Raw genomic sequence first — 22,333 nt, 5'->3', positions numbered from 1 at the left:
ACCTAAGGCCGTGCTAAACAATAGGGACTTCAGAGGAGAAGCGGCACCAGTGGTCCCTCAATTAGAGTCGCTGTAATGAAATTAAAAATCATTAGATCGTTGACCGTTGATGTCCACGATTTACCGGGATGTCAAAGCAATTTGGCTAAAGCCCCAGGATGAGAGGGCCTGGCAGGCAAAGATGACTTGCAGGGGCCGGGGCTGGCGGGACAGACTGCGTCTGTCTGTCGCCGAGTTTTGCAGCAGTCATTATCATTACAGACTACAACCCAAGGGAGGGTAAGGGGGGGGGGGGAGGAAGATAGAGAGAGAATCTTTTCTTCCAGGATTAATCCCAGTTGAATGCCAAGCTTTCGAAAGAGACAGTATCTGGTTTTATGGTGGGCACCAACGCTGGCATCCAGAGAAGTCTATGCAGAGATGGGTGGCTGGGTTAGAAAAATCATTCAGGTCTCTTTGGCTGGGCTGAGCCATTGAGGAGCATGATTAGCTCTCGGAGAAAGAAATCAGGGTGAAGGCTGAACCTGGAATGGGGGCCAGCCCTGATCAGCCCCGCTGTGTATCCAAATGAGGAGCCATGCTTTCTTATTTTGACATTTGGTAACATCTGGGCCAACTATTGATTTTATAGCTAGAAACAGTTGGGAAAATGGCGACCCCCCGAGATTGTTCTTGGAAAAAGTTCGTGGATCTTTCGGGGGAAAAAAACCCCTCCAAGTATTTTTGAAAATGCTCTTTTTATAAAGAGCTGTGGCCATTTTGGCAATTCAAGCCATTTCCGCCAGCTTTTTTAGCTTTTAAAAAGTGGACAAGTTTAAAAAGGGGGCAACAGAAGTCAAAGAAACAGAGCCATTTCAGGGGAGAGGCAAGTGCTACCTTCAGGTTGTTGGCTTAAAAATAATTACACCCCCCCCCCCCCAGTTGTGAGGGCAGCTGCTCCCCTTGCACAGTGCTAAATAATCCCCTCCAGGGTCATCCCTGAGACAGCTTCATCCTTGAAGAAGGCACTTAAGGGAAATCCAGTGTAGTTATCACGCCACCTGGGTCTTCATTTCAGGCCTTTCCCACAATCTGAGCAATGATTAAACTTACGAGCCCCAGGAATTCTATCATGTAATGTCTGATGGGTCGGATTTCCTTTCGTACTCAACCCCACCCACAATAAATGGGACTAGCCCAGCAATAACTGTACTGCGTAGGCAGTCAAAATAAAACAGGAGACTAACCGTTCCCCTGAGATATAGAGCCAGCGAGCCAAATGCTGCAATTTAAGGTCATTCTATTGCACCCGGGAGAACTGTTGGCCCACTGGCTTTTATTAAATGTAAATGTGTATGTTACTCCCAGGCACACGCGTGTCCCTCAAGTTCTCGAAAGTTCTGTTATTGCAAGATCATGTTTAGCGAGGAACAAGATTTATGGCCAGGCTGGTTGTAGATTCCTTGTTGAGATGAATTTTATATTCCTGGTGGAAAATAGTCTCACCGCTTATTTCTGCTTCCCGTGTCAAGGGGCTGGCTTTCAGTGGAGGAGAAGGTCTGCCTTGTTCCCCAGAAAATAAGTTCAACTATTTCTACTCCTTGGGAGACCCATAAAGATGCAAAACAACCCCACACATTTTTTAGGGGGTCGTGAAGTCTATGAATGATCAAACCAGCTCACTTGGGGTTTCCTCAGGCGCCCCTTTCCCAAGCGAAGCCCCCCCCCAAAGCCCTGGCAGGGGGCTCTTGGCCTGAGGAAAGAGTGAAGGATCTAGGCCTCGATGCTTGACACCCCTCTTGTGTGTCTTTTTCTTTTCAAGATCATATTGAACTCCATGCACAAATACCAGCCCAGGCTCCATATCGTGAAAGCGGACGAGAATAACGGATTCGGCTCCAAAAACACCGCCTTCTGCACCCATGTCTTTCCGGAGACGGCCTTCATCGCCGTGACTTCCTACCAAAACCACAAGGTAAAGAGGGGGGGGGGGGGGGAGGAGAGCCACGCAACGTGGAAGAGGCTGAGTGCTGGGGCAGAGGCTTCGCCCACTAACATACGCACCATTTTCCTCCCCACCCCAATCACACAGACCCCTTCTTTCTTTCCACAGCAGCTCAGAGGGTTTGCACTGTTCAGGGGGGGTATTCCTGGCGTGTCAGCGATACGGTGTAAAGATGGGATTTAGCGCAAGCCGGGGGGAGAGGGGAAGGTAGTTGAACAGGATGGTTTAGCTCAGAGGTGGGGCGACCAACGCAGGAAGTAGGTTTTACTTCTCTCCCTGCCCCCCACCCCGCACTCAGTCAAAGGCTTGTAATCTGGCGTTGGAGCAGGGAGCCCGAGCGGTATCTTTCGCAGTTCTGTTTTATAACCCACTCTGGCTGCGTTTGCTCCTTTTGTTCTGAGAATGGGTCCTCGCTGGCAAACTCTTCAAAAGCCCGCAAGGGAGTTGCGTGGCTTGTCCCTCTTCTCAAGGCTTTCGGGGTGTAGCTAAATCCCGTAAGGAAGTCAGGGGAGGCGGGTTGGAAAAAGACACCCCGAGAAGCACTATAAAGGCGTGGATAAAATAATGCCTTGTCTTATTTTTCTGCGCAAGAAAGCGATGAGAGGGATGTGTGTTCGTGTAGAGGGCTATACACGAGTATATCGGCACATACACGTATACAGGCGCACACTGATGTATACACACGTACTTATGCTTGTGAAACCTGCATGGAACTTTTATGAACTATACACACTTTGTGTGTCTCCTAGTGGCTCGTCCGTAGGACGAAGTATCTGAGCTTTGGGGCGTGGTATTATTTCGACTAAAAGTTTCCGAAAGCGACCCAGCCCTGTTTTTTGCCTTTAAACTCGTTTGGAGAGAGAGTCTACTCCTCACAAAACAGGTTTTCCAGCGGTGGTAAATCGCACGTGTTTCCTGCTGGAGAAGTGGTCCTAGCTGTATGATAGCAGGAAAAAAGAATGGAAGATATTTAAAAAAAAAAGGGGGTGGGGGAGGTGACAGAAGGTGAAAGAGATCAAAGATAAATGGGAGACAGGGGGGTTAAATTTCCTAAATAGCAATCAGGTGAGACCACTTATAGGAAGGGCTGATGGGTGTGTGGATCCTTTAACTGGAGCCAGATAATCCTTAATTATTAATGCAAATATAAACTTGTGGCAAAAGAGCAGGATTAGACTAGAGGCAAACAGATTATTTTCAAAGCACGGAGGTCATGTTAAGGTAAAATTGAATTTTAAATCTTTTTAAAAAAAATCCTCCATAAACTGTTTATAAGTCAGGGCGAGGGCTTTTAATTACACTGCTGGACGTGTAGAATGGTTTCATTGTGTTTAAAAAGGTTAAATCATGTGGTTAATTTCAAACCAAGAACGTGTCACTTTAATACTCCGGATAAATTATGGATGTTTTCCTGGAGATGTGACTATGAAACGCCTGAGCCACTTTAAACAGGTTCACTTTCTCAATCTCATCGGTATCGCCATCAACCCATTCGATACAAAAACAGAGATAGGTTTGTGAAGAAACAGCATCTCACGGGCATTAGGGAGAAAAAGAAAATAGCTCCAAGCCGTTAAAAACCAGGAGATGTTGGCACTGACAGAACAATCACTGCTAGCAAACTGAAGCCAAATTGAGTCTTGGCCAATTTATGGTTTAAATTATAACCCCGCTGTGGATGCTATAAAATCTGGTTTAACTTCTGGTTGATGGGTTTACCTATATATCTCTCTATATAAAAATAGAATTTATGGTAATAAAAAGGATAGAAAAACCACTTGAAAATTGATTTCCTATAGGAAATCAAACTCCGCTTTTGAGGTCTTTGTAGAAGCAAGAAGCGTCTTCTGGGCAAATACCAACACAATCCAAATGTTTGGGTCAACTTCCATAGAGAGGGATATTTGATTGCAAGTCGTCTGTATTTGGTTGATAAGACATGACCTGTGTATTTGCCAGTCTGGAAAACACACACACACACAAATGGGTGGATCCCCTTTCTGCAGCCCCACGAATTCATCCAACCGCTCAGGAACAACTAAATAGCTCTAAGCCCAGGATAAAGACCCAATTGAGAAATTATATAACTATTTAATGATCTACTCTAAATGGCATCTCCCTCCGGGGAAGGGAATCAAGTTTGCAGACTGCCCAATTGTTGTAAGAGCCAGTTTTCCGAGACCCTGCACTAGCTGATATTTTAGTGCTCTTTGTGTGTGACTGAGGAGTGACATAGTTTAACAGTATTCATATTACTCTAGTAAGGAAAAGCAAGCCTCGGTGAAAACGTGGGTCTGTTTCGTTCACCGCGGGGACTGATTTCCCTTGCGGATGAGATGCGGATTGTGCAAAAGATATTTTCATGGCACAATGGTGAATATATTTATTCTCAACCTCGGTATTTGTTCAGTCCCACCCGTCTGTCTCGTTTACATATATACCGGTGTGACTTGTGTGTATCTCACACACTCCAGAACTATGTTGCAAATGAATTCCAGTATTAGTTGGAAAGGGCTTTTTGGTGAGCCTTGATTCTTTTCGCTGCGCGGCTGTATGCATATCGGAGAGAGTCAGTGTGCTTCTATATGCTATCGAAAGACTCAACTGATTTCAGACCCGTAGATTTATTTTCCTTGCATCGCTGCATTCCCCCTGATGGATTCGGTGTTTATTTCCCCCGATAGTTTAGGCAGCCAGAAAAGATATTTAAACCAACTCGATCTCCCCCTCCCCAGCCCTATCAAGGCCATGAAGAAAATTTGTCAGGTTTTCAGTGCAGTTGTCAGCAGCTCAGAGGAGACCCTCCCCCCCGCAACTCCTACCCTCACCCCAGAAATATTTACCGTTAAACTAGGTCACATGCACATTTCATTTCCTTGCCGTTTGCACAATGGATGCATGCAATCAGGTTGATGCCCAAATATTAAACTTCCCCTGCAGTTAAGGACTCTCTTTTGCTGCAGCTTAAATCATTGTGTTACTCGCTCGTATTTATTAGGTACTAGCTTTCTGGTTGGGACCAGGAAATGAACCCTAATAGACAGAAATAATTAAAGTTCGGCCCTCGTGAGGGTTCTTTCCAAAGCAAGAATTCACAATTATTCTCATTAATTTTTACAACCTACTGCCCCCCTAGCTGGACCTGGGCTTTATATTGGCTCCCCCTAGGATATCCGGTTTTTTGCTTATTTTTGGGTAGGTTATTTAACATGCTTTATAGCCCAGATCCTCTAAAGTACAGCACTAGGAAAGAACAGCCCTAGCGAAAAGGACAGCACATCCACAGATGTGCTACAGTGCACAGAGATGTGCAGAGGACAACGCACAAGCGTACATTGTAACAGCCCGTATTCACACACGTCATTAGATATGTACCAAATGGGTCATTTTCCACTTCTGTATACACACATATTACTCAAAAACCTCTATTAAAAGAACACTGCAATCTTAAATGAAGTCAAGCACTCAGCGGTTAGGAAATGCCAGTATGACGGTTGCCTGGGCAATATTAATTTGGCCTCCATGTGTATGCATTATTGTAGAGTCTCCAATTGCACGATCATACTCTCTTTTTTCACCAGGCCCCTGCCTCTTTCAGCACACATGATGGATGGTGCTCAATTTTGAGCAGCTATTCAATTTTGTTTCATACCAATTGTTTGGTATACGGCCCCAGGCCTTATTTCCTGCACATTGTTCACATCTAGCTCTGAACACAGGGTTACTAATTTTCTTCAGGGAGTCTATGGCACTCATCACTACAATATCTGAATGCTTCACAAACATCGATCTATTTTCACAACGCCCCTGTGAGGTGAAGGGTTTGTATTATCCATTTTTCAGATCAGGACTGGAGGCAGGGAGAGGGGCTCACTGATTTTGGATACCCGATTTGAGATGCCTGGGACCTGGTTTTTCAGAGTGCTTAGCATTAGAGCATTTTATACGTTCAAAGCTCAGCAATTCTGCACTTCAACCCCAGGGAGTCAAGTCAGGCACCCAGAAAGTGAGGAACACACAGTTAGTGATCACTTATTTAAGTGACGTGCCCAGCATCACATAGGAACTCTGTGGCAGAGGCAGGGATAGAATCCAGCTCTCCAGGGGAGTGTTCAACCACCTTAACCAGGAGGCCATCCTTATGCTTCTTGTGATCTCTTGCCTCTTTTACTACCTACCTTTCAACTTCTGCTACAAATGAGGCAGGGGTCCTACAGATGACAGCCTCCTTTCTTTCACAACCCTGATTCATCCCCAGAGCACCATACATCCTGTGCACTCTGAACAAGGCAAGGAAAAGTGCATGTGACCATACAGTTCATCAGCAAGCTTGAAACCTTTAGCTCCACCTCACAGACCTCTGCCACTTGATCTAATGGAGTAACTGATAGCAGTAGTAGGTTATCATCCTCTATGGGGACCAGCACTAGAAGGGGATGACATTTTACCAGTAGGTTTCACAGATATTTGCCAACAGCAGAGGAATGGTGAGACTCAAATCTTGGGTTCCATTTTGGGCTCTGCCACATCCTCTCCAACCTGTCCCAGTCTGGTCTCTTCCCCACTTCTGGTTCCTTATCCCAGTCTTCTCACCTACCTACTCCCAAATCTCCTCTCCTCAGGTTACTCATCCCAGTCTCCTTGCCCAGCCAGTCCCAGTTCCCACCTCCCACTACAACTTGTCCCCAGATTCCTTCCCAGTCTATCCCAGTTCTTCTGTCCTGGCTCCTCATCCTATAGGCCCCCCCCCATCCCCCAGTCCTAGTCTCCCATGTGGTTCTTAATCCAATCTCAGGGTTCCTTCCAGTCTGTCCCCAGATCCTTGTCTAGTCATCCCCATTCCTGGCTGTTTGTCCCAGTCTCCTTGCCCAGCTAGTATCAGTTGCTTTTCCACACCCCAATTTCTTGTCCGGTCTGTCTCCCCTCCCTCTGCAACCCCCACCACCCAACTAGTTCCTAGTCCCAGGCTCCTTGTCCAACCAATTCAAGTCCCCATCTCATTTCTCTCACCAGCTCCCAGCCCCAGTCTTCTTGTCCTGCCAGTCTCTGTCTGTCTCCCACTCCCTCCCATTGTCGGGTCACCAGATTCCTTATCCCAATATACTTCTTTCCCTCCCCCAGGTCTAGGATTTGTTCTCTCTGCATTCAAATCAGACAGCTCCCTCTCCACACTGCCTGGGTACCAGCAGGGGTGCCATTGAGAGCACAGGAAAGACAGGCTCCCTGTCTGCAGTTCCAGCCCCACCCTGACCTGGAGCAGTTGTGAATAGCCATTACAGGGAGAGTCCAGTTCAGCCCGTCATTCTGGACTAGAATACACTCAGGGCAAATCTACACTGCAAAATTAAGTCAACTTAAGTTACTCCAATGTACAGCCACCACAATAATTAAATTGCTCTTGCATGTCCACACCAGACTTCTTGTGTCGGGGAGGCATGTCCTCCCCAGGAGCGCTTGCACCGATTTAGCTCTCAGTGTGGGGCATTGGGGGACAGCTTCTGAAAGCCAGCAACAGTTGATGTAAGCAACGCAATGGCTTGCACTGACACTGTTGACCTAACTACATCGACTTCAGCGCTATGCTTCTCGCGGAGGTAGAGTTAAGTCAAGTCAGGGGAGTGGGCAAGTTACACTGGTGGGAACTACATTTTAGTGTAGATACTTACAGAGTTAGCCTGGATGAAGTATTGTCAATGAAGATGGAAACTTCAGATTTGAGCTGTTAAATTGAAGAGTCTAATGAACATGTGCAAACTGCATTTTTTCCAAAGGATTATAACTGGACCAAAATTTGGGTAGATTTTCAGAGGGACAGGAAAAGACATCTCCCTGTCAAAGGATGCCCCCTTGCAAAATTTTTGAGACCCTGCTCCAAAATATAGGGAGGCTAGCATTTCAGAGAAAAGATCGCCAGATTAAGATGGGCAAAACATTATCTCCTAGCTTGGTTTTAAAAAATGGCTGCATTCTGTTGGCTGAAACTAAACAACAACAAAACAAAACAAAAAAAAGGCCAGAGGAAGACAGTGGCATGGAAAATGTGAGTTCTAATGGTTAAAGTTAAAAGCAACTGAAAATGGTGTTTTGTAATGAGAAGTGTTGAGCAACATTAATAGGCGGCACTACCAGCACATAACAATGATCTAAAACTGTACATCTATAAAAAAATATATAAATGTTTACATACACTTCCATTCTCTCTCAAATGTTGTTATAATTATGGACAGTTTTAAAGGTGACCCTTTATATGCAAGTCCTTCCATAAACTCTGTTCAGAAGTACTTTGTGCCCAGTTTATCATAGAGAAATAGTAAAGCAAAGATGAATCTATAGGTCAGGTGAGAACTTTGACCACAGTTTCCTTCAGTTAACCCTCCGCCGCTCCCAAAGTAATACAGTATTTAAAGCCCTGTTTTATTGCATAATGTTGTCCTGGGCATTCTGTCTGACTTTATGGGAGTTGCCTTTACTTTTTCATAAAATGATGTAATTGACTAACTGACTTAGAAAGTGAAAAAAAAAAAACCTATCAAAGTCAGTGGCAATTAGATTGAGTGTCATTAAGCCAAAATGGGTTCAGAAGAAGTTAATTTACATCCGTTCACTTGCTGTCAATGCTTTTCTGAGGTGACAAGTCAGACTAAAGTGAGCCAAATATTCTGATCATGCTCTTTCTTAAAAAGAAAAAAAGTGCAGCTTCCCGTAAAGTATGCTTATAATGAATTAAAGAGCTAGGACCCGATTCAAAGCCCACTGGTTAATGGAAAGGCTCCTCTTGACCTCAGTGGGCATTAGATCAGGCCCCTAACAAGGGCTTTAGGTCACTTAGTGGTTTTTTTTTTTAAACTTCTCTTGGGGCCCAAATCTATGAACACACATTAATCACTGCTCATGTGAACAGTCCCACTGAAGGCTGTGGGATGACTGACTCACATACTTAAGCATTCGCACTGCAGGACTCTAATATTTTCATGGAAATTTTGAGAGAGAAGTGTGTGTGTTTTGGTACCAGTATCATAAACCCCAACTTACGAGAGAACTTCGCTCATTCAAGCAACTATTCCCATTGTGTTTAGCAAGTAAGAACTATTTACTTGTATTCTGCAACACCATGCCTACACGAACAATGGGAGTTTAGCCACTGACTTCAATAGAGCCCGGATTTCATCCATGGATTCTTGCAAAGGTTGTGACCTTGCAAAGACTTACGCACGTGCTTAACTTTGGATACATGAGAAGTCCCACAGAAATCAAATGGAATGACTGTTCACATGTGTCAAGTTAAACAAGTACAGAATAAGGACCTATGCAGTTAACCAGCTTCAGCAGGAGTCTATATTGGAGGCAGCATGGTCTAGTGTCAAGAGCAGAATGCTGAGAACTAGCAGACCTAGTCTATTTTCAAATCAGCTGCTGTCAGGTTGTGCTGCCCTGAGCAAAAAGTGCCAGTTTCCTTAGTTAGAAAATGAGGATATTACCCATCTTTGTGACATGCAGTGGGGAACACTTAGTGCACTCCAGCAAGGTCTACATGGGCCAGTTAGTGCACAACATGTGGGTGTGCTTTAGAATTCACACCCCACACCATGTAGACAAGCCCTGAGATGAAAGGCACTGTGGGTATCTGTTGATTGATATAAGAGGGGGGAAATTCCTGTTCACTTCAGTTATGTCTGCTCAGATATAATACAAATATAATAGATGTTTAGAAAAATGGGTCCATAATCTTGTGGAGTCCTCTAGGTGCTACCACAATATAAATTAACACTTTAAACTCAAATACAAAGCAATTGTCATCTGAAGAAAGGGCTAATTCTGGTAAACCCTTACTCCTGTAAGTGTCTTTACTCAATTTTATCATAAGGGTTGCATAACAAAGCCTAAGAAAGAGCGGGTGTTGACGGAGGACTTCTTGTCAGCTCCGAGATTTCAAATTCTAGGAAGCTTGATTTGTAATGCTTAATTCTTTGGAGTAGGAATGAAATGCTCACAGTAAACCACTTCTGGTTCCTTCCTTCAGATAACCCAGTTAAAGATTGAAAACAATCCCTTTGCTAAAGGATTTCGAGGTAGTGACGATATGGAGCTACACAGAATGTCAAGAATGCAAAGGTAAAATATTTATACATACGGTATGAAAAAATTTATCACCATTGCAGCAATTTACTGCATACGCATTACTTTAGTTTGTCAAATTTAGTCCTCAATCCTGCAAACATTTATGTATATGCTTAACTTCATGAAAAACCGGTCAAGACTGAAAATAGAAAAGGATAAGAGCTGTCTTGATCATGGTTTATAAGTACCTACATGGGGAGAAGATTTCTAATATCAGAGTTCTTTAATCTAGCAGACAAAGCAGAACAAGATCCAATGGTTGGAAGCTGAAGCCAGACAAATTCAGATTAGAAATACGGTGTAAATTTTACCCACGAAGATGGTTAACAATTGGAACAACTTAAATAGGGACATGATGGATTCTGATGGCGATTGGATGTCTGTCTAAAAGACCTGCTTTAGCTCAACCACAAGCAGTTAGACTGGATGCAAGAATCACTGGATGAGGCTCTCTGACCTGTGTTCTGCAGGAGGTCAGACTAGATTATCAGAATGGTCCCTTTTAGCCTTAAGGTCTAAGAATCTATTAACTTGATTCACTCCATTGCACTCAGAGCTCCCATGTGTAAAGTTACTCACGTGTGCAAGCACTGGCAGGATCAGAGCCTTAATGGCTATGTAAATCATACTGCTAGACAACAAATAATGTCTCTGATGCTGCAAACACTTATGCATGTGACTAATCTTACGCAACTGGACAAATTTACTCACATGTTCAAGTGTTTGTAGGCTCGCATCCAAGAGATCCAAAAATAAAAAAGCTGCCTTATTCTCCTCTGAATCCACCTTTGCGATAATCGGACTGTCCTGGGATCCTTTATCATATAACCTTTCTAACAGCTACACAGATCCTGGCAGGTGGCGTAAATATTTTTAGTCCACTGAAAAATGAAATAGCTTTTCCTTCCCGACTTACACCTCCTTTTAAACTTGGACAATCATGCCCTGACAAGTTTTTGTTGTTCAGTTACCCTACAGCTTTGGTAAATGGAAAGTCTTGAACCTTTACATTAATTACTATTTTTCTATGGGGTGAAACACTGAAGACTATTAGAAAAACTTCATGTCATCTGAAAATCATGGCCATGCTGAGCTGGTGCTAAAGTCACTGAATAGTTTTATGCAATCCTGTGGTTGTTGATCTAGTGAACAGAAACTCTTGGAAATACACACACAGTGGGAACTGGAGTAGTTGAAAGGGTTAAGATACACAGTGCCAACTCTGCAGAATATTTTCTGATGCTTAGTTTGCTTCCTAAACAATTTACCATATGGCAGAGGACAAAACCAGCACCTTGACATTTTCACAAAGAAGTTCTTTTGGAGAAGGGTGGAGTAAGATGGTTATTTTGAAATAAAGAACCATTCAGTGTGTGTGTGTGTGTGTGTGTGTGTGTGTGTGTGTGTGTGTGTGTGTGTGTGTGTGTGTGTGTGTGTGAGAGAGAAGTTTTAAAAATGATGGGCCAGATGCGTAGCTCCATCGAGGTCAATGGAGCTGCGTCCATTTATGCCAGCTGAAAACATTGCTGCACTAAAAGTATCAGGCTACTTGTTATACAAAAGGAGCTGAAAAAATGTAAGAATAGACCACTAGAAATCGGTGACCTATCATCTCGCTGGGTAATGTAGCCATGGATAGAATTAATTTTTCATGATGAAGGAAGGGCAGTGCTATCTTCTAGTTAGAGCTCAGTTCGGTTGTGTTTTAAATATGGGTCTGTGGTTATTGAAGGAGGACATTTAATGCAAGACAGCAGAGCAAGTAGAACCAAAACAATTTGCAAAGCCAAGATGAGGCCCAGGGACAGGAGGCCAAGATGAGGCCCAGGGACAGGAGGGGAGCATCTGCTGGTTATGGATTCCTGGTTCTCACACTTGTCCCCACATTAGATCACGGTGGGGTTTAAGGGATCATACCCCAACTGAGGATCCACCTCAGCACAGACTTTCCTGCCCCAGACATGTCCCCTGGTACATAGGTTGGAGGGGAGAGGGTGCAGGGACACTAAACAAGGGGACTTCTCAGCTGCCCAGGTCTGGCTGCTCCCCAGCATCTTTGAACTACCAGAGTGGCAGAAAGGGGACCAAAAGGCAGGAGAGAATTTGGCCTATTGGGTCTGACTCCTGAAGTTGGTCTGAGTTTTGACATTAAGTTCAATCGGAGCAGGACAGGCCCATTACCACCTAAAAACCCACCACCACCACCGTGAGCACGCTCTTCCTTGTGGGCAACCTTAGAAAAGAGCAAGTATAGAACAGTCATGTGTCTTGAATGACCCTGTCTCTGGCAGGGTGACCCCTTCAGGTCAGGTGAGAGACATGCTGGCAGTGCCATCACTGTATGTGTTCTGTGCAGCCAATATCAACCTCTCCATGGTAAAAGACGCAGGACAGGAATCTGCAGTCCGTAGAGACCTGGAGACTTTAGGAAGTCCTGGATTCAGGAGAGGAATGGGGGCTGATGGAAATGCAGTGGCAGAATGTGTGCCCATGGTGGGGGCACTACATTCCAAAGCCAACAATGGGCCAAGATCCATGGGAATATGCAGCAGGATCTCTGTAGAGCTCAGGCACTTTGTAGAGAGCCAGTCCCTCCAACTCTGGACTCGCCAAACAGCTCCCCCACCCACACCATGGTACCAGCGAAGCCTACCTTGATTTACCACCACTTTCTGCTCCACAGCTGCCTGTGTTTTGCTGAGTCCCCATCTACAGTGGGGACTGTAGAGTCTACAGCAGAATCATGCTACTCTGAGCAGCACTGATATCCAAGGTTATTTTGGTGCAAATTCACCATTTGGGGGAAGGAATATGCCTGTACCATGGGACTTCTCCCCCCAGCTCCACCCCCAACTGCCTGGACATGCATGTTTTTCTAACCAGCCTTTCAGACACATGGGATGTTTCAGCAGTTGGGAACTGTCAGCTATGTAGAACATGTATGCATATGTATGAGTTTGAGAGAACATCCCCCTAGTTGCCTTCCTCTCTGCATGGCACCTCCATGGGTTTGGTCTCCTCCACATATACAGCAGAAGTGAGCATATAGGCCTGTCCAAGTAAAAGACTTCAGTCAACTGGGTGATCAAGCCAACACCTTTCAACAGCAGGTAATTCAAATGCAAAGAATAGACTAGGTCTGCAGTGAGATCCAAATTCTAGTTAATGCAGGCCTCCAATACAAGTTTATCTTCCCCTCCATTAGCAACAGGACTATTCATGGTCATGTCAGTTGCATATATACTTTAGGAGTACATACCTTGTGAGCTTTAGTTTGGGAGATCAAATCTGTTACTTTCATAGTAAGAAAAGTAAGTGTGTGTGTGTGTGTGTGTGTGTGTATCTCATTTGCCTGTTGTATTCATACTGAAATTCAAAACTAATTCAGATGAAAGTTGTGTGTCATTTTAATGCTTGGAAATTTTAGGCAAATTATTTCTCACATTCATACCTCAGACAGTGGAGGATTGTTGGGGCATATTTCACCCTAGAGCTGTGTCTACAACTCCCTAATAGTGCCAGTGAGAATTAAGCCTGAAGATCACATGCAGAACGTTCTGCATAGATCCAGAGCAGATTAAATTAAAGCAGGGATCCGCACTGTGCATTCCAGAGTAGAATTTTGCCCCTAAACTTCTCCACGCATGAGCCAATGGAGGTGTATTAATAAACCATATCTACCAAGTGATTTTGGGGAGGGGGCATTGCCTAGAGTTCAGTTTTTTGTACCTGCAGCTAATAGACTAGAGGATGGGAAGAGAGTTTGAGGGTTCAGGGATGAAGCACAGTAAAAACCACAATTTCTTTTAAGGCCTTTCTCATTTTGAATCTTTTGCGGAGCACCTGCAGCTCCTGTTGACTTCAAGTGGAGTCACAGGTGCTTAGCACTTCTGAAAATCAAGTCCTAATTACCATTCAAACTAATTCAGTTGTATTTAGTTTCACATTTGGGAAGTTCTTGTTTGGGGGAAAATATATATATATATGAAAGCAAAACACTGAATGACTTAAATGGCTATCACTGGCCTTTATAACGTGTGACAAAGTTCTAGAATGGGGCATACAACACAAAACAGTAGAAGAGGCTTGGCATTGTATAGGGGTCTTTCTCTAATGGAGATAAAAGGCCATATTTTGTTTTCAGTAGTATAACTGCAGAGTAACTGCATTGTTCCAGAGTAATTGCATTGGCTTCAAAGGCCTTGCTCTGGATATATGTTGGTGTGACCAAAAGCAGAATCTGGGCCAACATCTTCTATCATGGCAGTGTCTAGATTTTACCTTTCGAGAACAGTTTACAGAACTAAATGGGGAGATGCCCCTTGGTTTGTGCCGTAGGATGATCAATATGGATCAAGAGTTAGTGCCAGGATTCCATAGCTGAGACATGCAGGTCAGCGTGTGTGTTGGTGCTGGTGGAATTTTTGGGTGAATCTGAGGACTCACCAAGGAGTGTCTGCTCAGGATGACATGCTAACACCAAATCTCTTGGCTAGGTCCATCATGCTTGATGCAACTGGGGTTGTTCCATTGCAAGCTATCATCTTACCATTGCATTTTCATTTCCCATGCTCTGGCTCAATGAAATCTCAGCAGCTCCATGCGTCACCTTAGACACTTCCCAAGATAAACCCCCCCCACTAGGGGTTACCATGATCACCCCTGGTGGGGAGATGTTGCTCAGTCCCTGCTCTGCCAAGCTGACTCCAATAGAAGGTTGCCTGGGTAAGGACAGACTACAAACCCAGGGCCTGATGCATATAGTTCATTGAGATCATTGGGATTTGAATCAAGTCCAGAGTAAGACTAAGGAATTGGTCCATGGGTACCACTCCAACATGCTCTGCAGATACTACAATAAGAGTTGCAAAATCTCTATTAGGGAAGCATAATATTGCTGATGCTTCCTTCACTGCTCTGGTGCAGAGTTACAGGGCAGCCAGACAATCTCCAGAAGGTCACCACAGTTAAATGCTAATTAATACTGACATCAAAATTTCCAGGGTACCTTCCTATTCCCCTGCCCCTCCCCATACTCACATTCAGCAACAGTTAAGACTAGATATTTAGCCTGAAAACATTAGCTTTAAAGAGTTTGCATCAGGCATAAGTGTAACCATTTGAGTAGGGCGTATGCCCCAGCTTTTCGCTTACCTATTGATCCCTCAACTTAGTATAGCTCTAGGTCTCCTGTATTCTCAATTCTGGTTCATAAGAATGGCCATACTGCGTCAGAGCAATGGTTCATCTAGGCCAGTGTCCTGTCTTCTGACTCTGGCCAATGCCAGGTGCTTCAGAAGGAATGAACAGAACAGGCAATCAAGTGATCCATCCTCTGTCACCCACTCCCAGCTTCTGGTGAACTCCCCCACCGCACTGTAACTCCCCTCCTCAGCCCCCATCAGGCTGCACTTCTGGTATCAGATGTTGTGTGTGGAAGTGTTAAGTGTTAAACTGCTACCTGCACCTGTCCAAACTGGTCTCATTAAATCACCTCTCAAGCCGGGAGGCAGGGGGAGGATGGGATATTGGATAGCGATGTGGAGTGCACAGCTGTGGAGATGGAATAGTGCAGCCCTACCAAGTCTCCTGACTTTCAGCTCATTCCATTACGTAACCCAGCCACTCGGTTGCTTTCCATGGCGCTGGCCTGATAGCTCAGGGAGGGGGGATTTTGTAGGAGATCAGGGAGTCATTTGGCGAGGGAAGGCAGTGTGTCATAGCTTTTCCTCTGACTTCTCTCAGAATGTAGATTAACTAAATTCAGGATCCCAGGACACTCTCCCAAGAATGCTTCTAAGACACCTGTTTTTAGTTATACAGGTAACTATTATGCAAATATTAAAATTATGCAAATTTACACTCTACAGGCTTTTTTGTTGGGGGATGGTATATTAATGAATTTCTCTTCCTCTTCCTGCATCAGTTGTGTCTAACCTCCATTCCTCTCCTGACCCGTTCCGAGCAACAAACAAAAAATTGGCCTAAAATCAAACACCTTTGTGCCAAATATGCACATCTGCACTTAGGTCCATCCCCAGTTTTGACTCTGCAGCTATAGAGGGGGCATCTCATGATGAGCTGGTAAACATAAGCCCTCTCTGCTTAAGATAGAGGACCAGGTAAGAGTTAAAGATCCCATGACTCTCTTCAAAAAAAAGAGTAAAGGATAACCTCAGTGTCCTGGCCAACCTTTCAATAAAACCATTCCTGATTGCCCAAGGCTGCATGTGAGTGATAAATTAGTGGATATGACCCGTTGGGTTTGCAGTTAGCTATTGCACTCATCTTATTGACTTTAGGAACATATGACTTGTCAGACCGGACCAGACCCAAGGTCCATCTAGCCCAGTATTTGGTCTCTGACACTGGCCAGTACAAGATGCTTTGGAGGAAAGTGTAGATCTCACAGTAGAAATGGAATAATCTGCCCTCACATCAGGTCTCATCCTGATCTCTATTAGAGATTGGTTTAAGCCCTGCAGCATGAGGTTTTAATTTCCCTTCCAAATTTTTGTTTAAACAAATTAGGATAACTCTGGATAGTCTTCATATTTGTCCAAGGGCCTTGGGGCACCTTTTGTAGAAGAGGCACCTTATAAAACCAAATTTTACTTAATGACATGCCAGTTGCTTTGCTTCATGTAAGTGGGGCGTGGACCTCTCTGCAGTCAGCAAAGTGGCACGACACTCACATGGTGAGGTTCTATGAGGATTCAATTTCAGTTTGCAAAATCAAATGAAGCTGTTTGACTTTCAGTGCTGCAAACTCTGCTGGAGAGCTGAAAATCAAATTGTGCTTCTTGTGCCTCCTAAACGCACAACAGCAAACAACTGCTGGGCTGCCTCCCTGCAATGCAAAACACTAATGTACTTAAAAGCTACTGTAAAGCTGGAACTGAGGATCCTTCCAGCATTGGGGAATCTTGGACTTAGCATAGTGCTTGTATCTGGTTTGGCTGGGGAAAGGGAACTGGAGAGGGGACAAGAGCTTGATGCGCTCTGTTAATTTCCAGCAAGTGGAACATTCTTTAGGGACCATTCCATCTGGCGTAAGATAGAGCAGCCCTATGGCTGCTCTAACTTGCACCAGAGGCTAGTTTGGCTCTCCAGATGGCTTAGGATAAATGGAAGCATAAACAGTCTTTGCCTCTTCCCTGCTCCACTGAGGCATGGTTGATGTTTGTGGCCTCTAAACCAGACTTTCAAATATGGCAGCATCCAACTTGTGTGGGTGTGTATCCATGCAGTCTTCAGTGGAGGTGCATAAACTGGGCAGAGAGTCAATGGAAGGATTATATACCATTTAAATCTCACTTAATCCCTATTTGCAGATTTGGGTGATGCATACACCTTAGACTGGTCTTCTGTACAGCCATGAATTTAGTCCACTGATGTGTGTGCATGCACATCTTGAAATCAGTTTGCCTGTGCACATTGGAGCTGCCATGCACAGTGCCAGCCAGGTGTGTGCAAGACACACACATGCAGGAAAACCTGGCCCTTTGCAAGCACAACCTAGCTGACAATTCTCGGATGATGCAGGAGGCACATTGGATTGCAGCCTAATCTCCCATAGCTGCATTGGCTCTGCATAGAGGGCAAAAGTTGTTTGCCAGTAAAACAAGCAGATAAAATTCAGACACACACAGGGAGCCGGGGGATGTAGAGCAAAGAGGTGGGATTTTTACAGAACCACTTTTCTGACTCTTGAAGGCGGCGATTATTATATTCTCTTTTGCCCTCCCTGTCTAGTTTGCTCAGCTCTCCATTTACCCTTCTTTTAAATGCCTTTCTTGTTAAAATTCTAGTCCTTCCCAGGCTAATTATCTACGTTGCTGATGTAGAATTTTACCGTACACACACACAAAAATGTCCACCGATAACTGAAATTCACAGATAGGCAAAGAAAGAAACATGTTGCCTGAGAACTCAGAGTCCCATCTTAATGTGTATAAAACATGTTCTAGAGAATGCTGCATGGAGCACATATTTACAGCTCTGCTAAAACAGCCAGCTCCAGCATTCACAGAACTGGAGCTGCAGATAATTAGGCGGCATTGTTTAAAGCTTTACATTTTGGAATCTCTGTGTTTACGGTCATTAAATCATCATCATCAGACCCCCTCTCACCCTATAATTTCCTGCAACTATGAAAGTTTGCATAGATAAAACACTTAATATAATCTCTCAATGATTAAAAAAAAATAATCAAATTCTGCCAAGCTTATTGATAATAAATAAAACCAATATGGGCTTGTGAACTTTGCCAGCACTTTGAACTTAAAAAGGGTGGCGTCGAAGAGCGGACTTACCACTGATGCAGCCGCTTGTGGTTCGGGATGATGGAGTGCCTCTTTCAGCTCTAGAGCGCTCAGCTGACAGGTTGCTCCGGTCATCTCTCTTCTCATGGCTCAGCCCCCTGGCCTGGTCACATTTTAGTCCCACCCTTTCTGGGGTAACAATGTCCACAGATAATCCAATGTCCTTACGAAAGGTCTTCAGCTCTGGCACCATCATCTCCAGGGCTGACTAGGAGAGCCCAGGCCCTCTCCCGACACTGGTTTCCAGTCCAGGACCCTACCAGCCACCAATGTCTGCTCAGTCAGACTCTGTGCTGCAGCTTCCCTGACCTTCTTTCTACCAAAGCCTGTCAACTGGCCTTTCCCACAGCTTCTTCAAGTTAGTCCTTCTGTCAGGGCCAGGGCTCATGGGGCTGCCTGCTGGAATCCCCCAACCAAAGTTCAAATTTAACCCAACTTCTGCCCTCCTCAGGCTTGACTTCTCATCCCGCTCACATTTCCCTTACTCAGCTGAACACCTCCCAGGAAGTCCAGTCCTGCACTTTTATCAGGGACCCTCAGCACCAGAGCTTGCTCCAGGCCAGAGGCTGCTCCATGTCTCTATTTAGAAGAGGATCTCAGGGCTAACTCTACTCCTGGGCTGCCTCCTTGACATCCCACCCCTCATGTTTCCACTTTGTAGTCCTAAAGCATGACTGGAAAATTATTTCCTGCCACTCCCTTCTCAGTCAGGCTTCCCTTCTTTATAGTCACCACCCAGCTTCTTCCCCAGCTGGGCTTCATCTTTCATTAAGCTGAGCCCTCCCTCCAGGTGCAGCCAGGTAGCATAATTGGCCTCGCAGCCCCACATTAACTCTTTCATTGCCTGTACATCCTTTGCTGAACAGGCAATGAAACTGGAGTTGAGTCTGTTGCTCAAAACATATTGCTCAGGGCTAGCCAGGTAAAATTCCTAGTGATGTCGATGGGCACTGTGACTGAGCAAGGATTCGTTCCTCTGAGCATGCAATAGATTTTACTAGAAATGGGCAAATAATTCATCACAGATCATTTATCCCCCCTCTCTATGTCCCCCAAATGTCTCCCCTTTTCTATTCATGAGCAGAACAGCTGGTGATTTTCTCTGATTCTTTATAAGCCCTATGGGTTGTTGCTGAGCAGTTTGTGGTGAGGATTTGGTATTTAAAACATGAGCTGATTTGACAGGGCACATAGGACACGTGGCGAGTTCCCTACTCTGCACCCACTGTACTTAGCCACCACATATGGGAGCTGCTTTCTAGTACTGCTAGCCAGGCTGTACAGAGACATTCCAGATCCCCACCTCCAGCGGCTGCTTTGGTGCCGCTGTCTGGCAGGCAGAAGTCACTCCAGGAATCCATCATCCCTTGACCTCCCTGCTGCTGCTGGTCAGGGGCATGGAGAAGGACCACTTCCCCCTGCCTCCCCTCTTTTCTCTCTCCTTCCCCCCCGCTCTCTGTTAAGGGGGCAGATTTTAAAACAGCTGTGTAGGGTTTTAGCCATGCATCTCCCATTGGCTTTAAGAGAGACAGTGAGGCCTTGTGGTTAGGGTGGTAGACTCAGGGCTCGTCTCCACTGAAAAGTTAAATCAGCATAGCTACGTCTCTCCAGGGTGTGAAAAAGCCACACCCCTAAGTGATGCATTCAAGCCGGGCTAACCCCTGGTGTAGACAATGCTAGGCTATGGAATAGTTCTTCCATCGACCTAGCTACCGCCTCTCGGGGAATCGGATTCCCCACACCCAGGGGAGAACCCCTCCCATCAGCATAGGCAGTGTCTATCCTGAAGTTCTGCAGTGCAACAGCTGTGCTGCCATAGCAGGTTAAGTATAGATGGAGCCTGAGACGCAGCAGAACCAGGCTCAGTTCCTGCGTCTGCCAGAAGCTTCCTGCGTGATCTTGAGCAAGTCATTTAACCTCTCTGGGCCTCAGCTCCCCACCAGTAAAATGGTAATAAAACAAAAGAATACTGTCTTCTGGCTATCTCTTGCTTGTTCAGACTGTAAGCGCTTTGGGGCAGGGACTGCCTCTTCCTATGTGTATGTACAATGCTTAGAAAATGGGGCCCTGACCTCAATTGGGGCCCCTCAGTTCTACTGCAAAACAGTAATAAAATACAGTAACTGAACATTTACCATTAGTCCTTTCGAACGCCCTAAATAGCTTCCCTCCTTGTAAATTCTTTCCTAAACCAGCCTTTTTATATACAATGTTTAATGTGAAAAAAACGTACTACATTAACATCGTAATATAAAGGTAGAGCCCTGGCATTCTGGCTGTATGACAACAGTATCCCCTTGTTGCTCAGAAGGGTGAATACACTTGCCAGTAGCATGCAGCCTTTCACGTTCCCCTGTCCCCCTTCATGCAGTTATTTTGAAAAACAAAAGTCCTACACCCAGCAATCTTTCTGTGCCAGCAATAAGTAAAACCTTGCGTTCCATTAAACCTTTGGCCTACGATTACAATTGGCTATTTTTGGAGCAGTCACTTTTCGGCACTGAAAAATGTCTAATGCATTTTTAAAGACCAAGGGGGCAATCTCAGATGATAAATGTTCACAGTACATATCAAGTGTGCGCTGCAAACATTAATAAATGTTTCAAGACGACTGCTGCTTTAGATGGTGCCAGAGAAATCTCTTTGTGAGAACTTAGACACCGCAGGGAAGACCAAGATATAAATTTGTAGATGTCTGTCTGTATAGATGGATAGATGAGTAGATAGATAGGCAAGTTGGAAGAAGGACATTTTATATAGAGCTGGTCAAAAAATAGGGTTTTTTCCCATGGAAAATTGTAAGTTTTTGGCAAAAAATCAAAATAACATATATTTGAGCTGAAAACCGTAACGTTTCTGTTCTGACAAATGCCACTGAGGTGTCCCATGGGAGTTGTACTTCGCGTTCTTTCGACAGGCCAGCTTCCCTGGCCAGACTACATCTCCCCTGGGTCTCCCCTCTATGTAAAGGGAACTGATGCCTCATGGAAATGGCATGGCCATTGTGCATCTTCAGGAAATAAAGTCTGAGTAGAGGAGAACAGGAGCATGAGATACCCAAATTACAACTCCATCAGGCACTGTGGTGGCAATTCTGAGTAACAACATCCTGATTTTCAGACATTTGGTTTTTCTTAACAAAAAAACAAAAAAACAAAAATCAACACTTTCAGCTGAAAGCAGACACTTTTGGCAACCCCCCGATTTTCCATCACTTCCTCTTGAAGGTAGTGGTCTATACTGTCTGTGTGTGTATATGTAACTTCTGTGTGAGTTGTGCATGTGAATAGAGAGGGGATGATCCATTCCTACACAGACTTACTCTCTCTCCATGACAAACACCATGGAAAGTCACCCCCGTGTTCCCCAAAGCAGCCACAGAGAGGGAAATGAAGCAATGTTGTGTTGTCCCCCCACTCCAAGCCGAGGGGAGCCCCTCCCTCCTTGTGACCATGCACAATGGGGGCTCTCAGGGTATGTTGGGGCAGAGGGAAAAGGGACTGGGGATCAGGCACTATATGCAGCATACTCTCCTCTGGATTCAAGGGGAAATGCAAGCGGGAGTTAAAGTGTAAACTCCCCTTTAGCCTGGCTCCTCTGAGAGGGGGCAGACCACTGATGTAGCATTGGGACCCATGCTGCCAGTGGGTCGAGCACACTCCTCACTGGCAATCTGTGTAATCACCAGATGGCCTCCCATTGTGAGGGGTCTCTCGCACGATGCAGGCACACTCAGGTGCTGGATGCTTAGACTCCGGAGGATCCATCTTGTCATGTAACTAATAAACAGAGTTCTGAATGACATTTTATATCCCTGGTCTCACTCTGGTTCCTGGAGTACAGAGGCTGCAGCATACACAGGAGGAAAACACTCTTGGCTGCTGACTGTGCTAGAGAGGATGATATA

General features: G+C 45.0%; 1 protein-coding gene across 1 annotated transcript in view; it reads left to right on the top strand.

The window, feature by feature from the left end:
• Positions 1-22,333, top strand: part of TBX5 (T-box transcription factor 5) — a 43,177-nt gene that overhangs the window by 8,001 nt on the left and 12,843 nt on the right. The window contains exons 5-6 of the mRNA XM_065417791.1: positions 1,802-1,954; positions 10,005-10,096. Coding sequence (XP_065273863.1) covers positions 1,802-1,954; positions 10,005-10,096 — 245 coding nt within the window. The remainder of the gene's footprint in view (positions 1-1,801; positions 1,955-10,004; positions 10,097-22,333) is intronic.

This window comes from Emys orbicularis, chromosome 16, assembly GCF_028017835.1.
Source record: "Emys orbicularis isolate rEmyOrb1 chromosome 16, rEmyOrb1.hap1, whole genome shotgun sequence".
In the NCBI taxonomy this organism is placed as follows: Eukaryota; Metazoa; Chordata; order Testudines; family Emydidae; genus Emys; species Emys orbicularis.
This window is presented reverse-complemented; position numbering and strand designations above follow the sequence as displayed.